The 7,210-nt window shown below is 41.2% G+C and overlaps 1 protein-coding gene across 6 annotated transcripts in view; it reads right to left on the bottom strand.

The window, feature by feature from the left end:
• Positions 1-1,890: 1,890 nt before the first annotated feature.
• The window catches only part of LOC121448473 (S100P binding protein), a 34,876-nt gene continuing 29,556 nt past the window's right edge, over positions 1,891-7,210 (bottom strand). For all 6 annotated transcript variants that reach the window (XM_041652527.1, XM_041652531.1, XM_041652532.1 and 3 more), the window contains 2 exons: positions 6,286-6,370; positions 1,891-2,318 (listed from right to left, as the gene is read on the bottom strand). In XM_041652527.1, the coding sequence (XP_041508461.1) occupies positions 2,177-2,318; positions 6,286-6,370 (227 nt within the window). In that variant the 3' untranslated portion in view covers positions 1,891-2,176. The remainder of the gene's footprint in view (positions 2,319-6,285; positions 6,371-7,210) is intronic.

Raw genomic sequence — 7,210 nt, 5'->3', positions numbered from 1 at the left:
TTTTAACTTTGTTTTGGTCCCAAAGGTGGACTACTATTTGGCATATCTCATCCTATCAGGCTAATTTACAGCATCTTGGCCAAGTAAACAATAATTATGCCAATTGAGAGGAGATTAGACTACTGCCTTTGAAGGGCTAGTCACGGGATCTAAACCAACAAATAGAAAATAGTTGCTGGGGAAAAAAAAGTCAAAAGCTGGGCATGGTAGCCCACATCTTTAGTCCCAGTACTTGAGGCAGAGGCAGGCAGATCTCTGAGTTTGAGGTCAGCCTGGTCTACAGAGCGAATTCCAGGACAGCCAGGACTCCACAGAGAAACTCTGCCTTGGGGTTTAAAAAAAAAAGAAAATTCTTGCTGGACATAGTGATACACACCTGTAATCCCAGTACTTGAGAGGTGGGGCAGGAAGATTGGAAGTTTAAGACCATCTTGGGCTAAATAGTGCATTGAAGGCCAATCTAGGCTATATAAGAGACCCAGTCTCAAAAATAAAACAACCCCCCCGACCAACACATATAAAAAGAATTAGTAAGAAAGAAAATCCTTGACTGGATAAAACCAATAAACACTTGGGAACATTTATCCAAACCCACTGAAGACTTGGGGAAAAAAAAAAATCAAGATCTTCCTAAATCAAAGTTACTTTTCTAGCCAAATGGTGGTGGCACACATTTTTAATCCCAGCACTCGGGAGGCAGAGGCAGGCGGATATGAGTGAGGTCAACCTGGTCTACAGAGCGAGTTCTAGGACAGCCAGGGCTGCACAGAGAAACCCTGTCTCAAACTTCCTTCCCCAAATCACTTTTCTAAAGTGGAGTAGAATATTTAGGATGGGTTATCCACATAAAAAAAAAAAAATGAGACTGACGAAAGAAACCCAGAGAGCAGCTGCAGAACTCTGAGTAACCTTCACAAAGGGAATGATAGCAGCATGACGTCATACTGTAAAACTTCCCAAAATGATGTCTGGAGCTGCCTGTAAGACATCCACTGATACAGACACACAAAGCCTTCAGCTTTGGTTAGAATATCAGGCAACACTGTGATGCATGGGCTCAATCCTAACTTCCCTAGATGTTCTTGAGTACTGATGTGAAATGGTAAGGGTCGGACCAAATCCTAACATCCAGAGTGTAAAGCTAGAGAGGGAAAGAGGGCCTCTCCAAAGGCTTCCCAGGAAGGAGGCCCCTGAATAACATCAACACATAAACTTGGGGTTCTGCTCATGAAACTGAAGATTCCCAGACATCTAGATTCTGGTAAAAGCTCTTCAGTAAACAGAGGGTATCTGAAAGGTGTGTCTACATCTAACAGGACACAACAACACCTCTGTAAAAACCCAGGAGCAGAGTGGTCACTGGGAGTGAGAGAAAAAAAAAAAATCCCTGAAGGGACAGAGAAACCAACTAGTCACAAGACTATGGAGTATTCAACAAGGGTTAGTCAGCTGTCTTTTGTCAGTTAAAATGTGTAAGGTTGACAAACACTGTGAGGAAGATATAGTTAACAGAGAATGAAAAAAGCCAATAATTCAAAACCATAAAGGCAGCTAACAGGTACAGAAAGGAGAGGATTGACATTTGAATCTATCCTTTCAACAGGACTTTTCTCCTACTCCATCTTATTTTAAATGTCCTGAATTACCAACCTTAAAATACTGACAAGTACTCAAGAGACTCAAATTTAAAAAGAGGAGTTGTTAAAAGTGCTCTCTCCCCATTCACGAGTCATCAACAGTAACACTGGCTTATAGCCTGCAGAACAATCCCTCCTTACAGCAGACTGGAAGATGATTTCCTTGGGATAGTACAAGTAGACTGTGCTTAGAGCTGGTATTTTACTTAAGACTGGATGTTCTGACTTAATGCAGGCCTTCAAAAGGGAGCTACCTTCATCTTAAATTCAAAAAAAAAAAAAAGAAGAAGAAAAAAAAAACCCAAAAAACTACATTGCTGAAGTTGAAACATGTATAGACAGACACAAATCAGGAGGATTCTCATTAAAAAAAAAAAAAAGAAAAAGAAAAAGACAGTTAACGGGCATTTTCAAACATCTCCAAAAGGTGACAAATTCTTTAAATAGAAATCTTGTGAAAAATAAAACTCAAAATATACAAACAAAAACAGCAGAGGAAAATAAGATGCTACTCTGGACTGGACCCTGTGTAAGGACTGTCACTGTTGATGGGATGAAACATATGGACTGTATGAGAAGTCAGGGAGACGCTGGAAACGGTGGTGGCTCCGCTTGTTTCTGTCAACCCACTGACTCAGGCTGTATCTTTGTAGAGGTTTCTGTCGGAACCGGGCGTAATTTCTATTGAGAAGAGAATAAAAACAGGAAGGATTTTCAGTTGGAATGGTCATTTGTATACAAAACAGTTACTATAACTAATCTTTTTGTCTGTTTGTTTGATCTTGTTTTTCAAGACAGGGCTTCTCTGTGTAATAGTCCTGGCTGTCCTGGAACTCGCATTGTAGACCAGGCTAGCCTTTAACTCACAGAGATCCTCTGCCTCCCAAGTGCTGGGACTAAAGGCGTGCACTACCATGCCTGGCTGCTATCACAACCATTTTTTTAAAAATATTTATTTATTTATTTATTTATTTATTTATTTATTATGTATACAATGTTCTGTCTGTATGCCTGCAGGCCAGAAGAGGGCACCAGACCTCATTACAGATGGTTGTGAGCCACCATGTGGTTGCTGGGAATTGAACTCAGGACCTTTGGAAGAGCAGGCAATGCTCTTAACCACTGAGCCATCTCTCCAGCCCTATCACAACCATTTTTAAAGATATTTTTATTCCTAGAAATCAGTTTATATGTTGCCTTTTGTTTATTTGAGACAGGATCTCTCTACATAGCCTTAGCTTTCCTGGAACTCACCAGAGTAGACCAGGCTAGCCTCAAATTCATAGTGATCTACCTGATTTTGACTCCTGAGTATTGAGAGTATTTGCCACCATGCAGGACTAATATTATATTTTGATGTTACAATTTTAGAAATTTATACTATTTTAATTATATGAAAGCCATCTCATAAATGCTATTTCTTTCCAACTCTCAAAGTCACCTCATTCCTAGAGGTACTGTTCTAAGGAAAATCAATGTGCAATGTTTAAGAGCCAGGAATGGTAGTATATCCCTGTAATCCCCAGCACCGTGAGGTAAAGGCATCCTCAGCTACACAGAGGCCAGTGTGAGCTTTAAGTAAGGCTCTGTCTCAAAAAGCCAAGAATAAAGTAGAATTGTTTTTTCTCCCCCTAGCAGTGTTCAGAGCAGGATGTGTATCTCATTGATTCACCAGAACTAGACCTCCAACAGGACTGCACTGTACACAGATCAAGGGTGCTTAGGCCGCATCGGTTAAAATCAGATAAAAAGAGAGTCCCAGAGAAAATAGGTCATCATGTGAGTGTCATAGGCTAAGTTTAGAGACAGAATAACTAACAACATAGACCTATAGTAAGATTTGAGGGTCACCTGTTCTGGGTGTGGGTTCTAAGAAAGATCCTTAAGAATGTGACCCAATCTTAATTCCAAAAATGCTGCCAAAGAACCACGTAGGAAGCTTGCCAAAGATACTGATTCTAGCTGGGCGTAGTGGGATCACACATGGAATCCCAGTATTGGGGAGGCCAAGGCAGAGGCGTTCAACAAGACAGCCCCATGGCTAAAAGTACCTGTAAGTAAACCTAACAAAGCTGAACTCAACCCCCAGGATTGACATGAGGGAAGAGGGTTGCTGTGGTACAAGTATTCAGCCAGACTTTACAATAATACTGACTCAAAAAAGGATTCTTAGACCCTTTGTCCCCTGGAGTTAAGGCCGGGACATCACACAGCTGGTTGTGAGAATCAGCCAAGGGTCAAAATAATTTTAGCAGTATTTGACCCCCCCCCTTTTTTATAAAGATCTATTTATTTATCATATATACAGTGTTCTACCTGAAGGCCAGAAGAGGGCACCAGATCTCATTACAGATGGTCGTGAGCCATCATGTGGTTGCTGGGAATTGAACTCAGAACCTCTGGATGGGCAGCCAGTGCTCTTAACCACTAAGCCATCTCTCCAGCCCAGTATCTGACTTTTATCTATCACTATATGAGACTATCTGCTGAATCCTTTAACCACCCCATCTAAGTTAATATTAGTGAAATCCTACTAGGGAAGTACTGACATTAACTTCTACACTAGCAAGGAAATTAAGCCTCAGATTAAGTAACTTTCCCAATGCCACATAGAGGAGTAGGGAGAAAAGTGTGGATTATAATTCATTTATCTGACTCCAAAATGTATTTAGTAACAATTATGTTACACTGCCCCTTCTTTAGTGAGAGGTGTGTGTGTGTGTGTGTGTGTGTGTGTGCGCGCGCGCTTACAACTGAGCTACCTTCCCATCCCCACACCATCTGAGAACTGCTTGTTTTCTTGTTGATTTTGCTTTACTTATTTGAGAGTCTTGCTATGTAGTCTGGAATTTGCTATGTGCCACAAGATAGCTTAGAATTTATAGCAATTATCCTGCTTCTGCCTCCAGGGTGCTGGGATTAAGTGCTGTGGTTCTGATAGAAGCCAGCATAACTAGAACAGAGTAAGCAGTAACAGTATAGATGAGATTGGTGAGCCCAGCAAAGCACACAGACATTCTTAGAGGACTGAGGATGGCCAGCTGGTTGGAAGCCAGTGGAAAGAGTGAAAAAGAAAGGAACCTAACTTGTGCTTTAAAAGAATCTCTCTGGCTTCCAAGGTAAGAAAAGTAAGCAAGTAATGACACATAGGATACTTGTAAGAATCCAGGTAAAATGGTAAGATATGGTCAGCTTTGGGTGTATATGTAAAGTATATATGATTTCCTGATGCCCTAATATGGAAGGTGAGAAAAAAATGTTACAGTAACACCAAGGTTTGAATGTTTTATGTTTTTGTTTCTTTAAAGACAGGATCTCACTATGTACACTTGGCTGGCCTGGAACTATGTAGACAGGAGTGACCTTGAATTCACAGAGATCTGCCTGCCTACCCAGCTTCAGTATCTGGGATCCTACTCTAGGTAGGGTAGTACACATCTTTAATCATAGCAGAGACCAATGGATCTCTGAGTTTGGGGCCAGTCTGATCTACAGAACAAGTTACATAGCAAGTTTTAGGTCAGCCAGGGTTGTATACTGAGAGTCTGTCTCAAACAAACAAACAAACAAACAAATAAAATAAAATCTAGAGTTCTGTGTTTGTTAAAATCATGATCCTTCTGTTTCTACTTGCTGGGTGGGAAGATTAATTACGGGCATGTACTATCACATGTAAACTAAACTAAAACCTGGGTTCTTAAGCTGGCAACATTGCTCAATGAGTATAGGCAACTGGTGCCATGCTTATCTATCAACTTGTGTTCAACCCTAGAACCCACGTGGTAGAAGAGAGAACCACATAAGACTTAGGAAGCTGAGACTGGCCTGAATAGCAAGACCTTGTCATGTTGGAGGAGGAAAAGAGGAGGAAGAGGAGGTGATTCCTGACTCTGGAGCCAGCAAGATGGCTCAGTGGGCAAAAGCACTTCCTGCAAAAACCCAACAACCTGAATTAAATCCCTGGAACTCATATAAAGGAAGAAGGAGAACTGACTCCACTACACATACCACACATGCAGGCTTTTCCCCCATACACATCACATGTACCAAACATGCAGGCATTTCCCCCATACATTACACATGTACCACACATGCAGGCGTTCCCCATACACATCACATGTACCACACATGCAGGCGTTCCCCATACACATCACATGTACCACACATGCAGGCGTTCCCCATACACATCACATGCACACAGTAATAAACTAGAAACCAGATTTTTATTTTTATTTTTTTTTATTTTTTATTTTTTTTGTTTTTTCGAGACAGGGTTTCTCTGTGGCTTTGGAGCCTGTCCTGGAACTAGCTCTCTAGACCAGGCTGGTCTCGAACTCACAGAGATCCGCCTACCTCTGCCTCCCGAGTGCTGGGATTAAAGGCGTGCGCCACCATTGCCCGGCTGGTAGAAACCAGATTTTTAGAACCAGAAATTTTACTGATAACCATAGAATTGAAGTAAATCAATCATAATCATAGAGCTAGTTAGTTAAACATTGTGTGTGCATCTAGTACTAAAACCTGAACTTTGGTTCAATCCTTAGCTCATTCTAAGACCATGTTTCTTCTTCTGGAAATAAGCAACTCATATTTTCCTTGCAACCAAACTCCGGCCTTCCCTCCTTTAGAAGGAAGGAGATCCACTTACCGTGTAGTGAGATCCGAAGGATGCTGCCAGTCTGGGTTCTGCATATGCACTTGATCCATCAGGGTATCTAACTCTCCCAAGGGACCTGTGATAGAGGGATTAGTGCTTAGTAAGCAGCAGAGTATACTATGTTCGCCTCAATCAAAGCCAAACACATGCTTCAGAGGAAAAGAAAGAGGCACTTGACCTTACAATACCCGCTATGACTAACACAAGCAACCAGCACAGAACTTCCTACGTCAGACCGAGGCACTGCTTTTGGAAAATGATGGGGAAACAACATGGCAACGATCATTTCCTACCACTTATCCTATAAGGTACGACACACTTCACAGGTACCTAAGAATGTGGCGGTGAACAAGACATTATGTCTATCCCTGCCCTCATTTAATGTGGGAGATAAGTAGTTTTTATAAGGGTTATAAGGAGATAAGCGGCTACTGGGATTGGGGTATGGGAACTAGGAGACTAGTCAGGGATGGAAAAGATGCATAGAAATTAGTAAGTTAACAGGCTGTAGGAGGCTTGTTTAAGAACAGTAACTAAGGGCTGGAGAGATGGCTCAGAGGTTAAGAGAACTAACTGCTGTTCCGGAGGTCCTGAGTTCAATTCCCAGCAACCACATGGTGACACACACCCATCTATAATGAGATCTGGTGCCCAGAACACTATATACATAATAAATAAATTTAAAAAAAAAAGAACAGTAGCCAATACAAAGGCTCAGAGACAAAGGACAGTAAAATAGGAGTTTAGAACAGATGGAGACAAGCAATCTTTGCTAACAAGAAAAATTGTTAAAGATAATTTTCCACAATCTTTGAGAACCTAACAATGTACTAAGTACTTCTACATACTTCATGTTACAAAATCAAAAACTATATATGTTCAAACAGATATTCTAACTTGTCTTAGGCAATAGTAT

Source organism: Microtus oregoni, unplaced genomic scaffold, assembly GCF_018167655.1.
Source record: "Microtus oregoni isolate MIOR12 unplaced genomic scaffold, Mior012 000005F_ref0000423, whole genome shotgun sequence".
NCBI lineage: Eukaryota > Metazoa > Chordata > Mammalia > Rodentia > Cricetidae > Microtus > Microtus oregoni.
The sequence above is the reverse complement of the archived record's forward strand: the minus strand, read 5'-3'. Positions and strand labels throughout refer to the sequence as shown.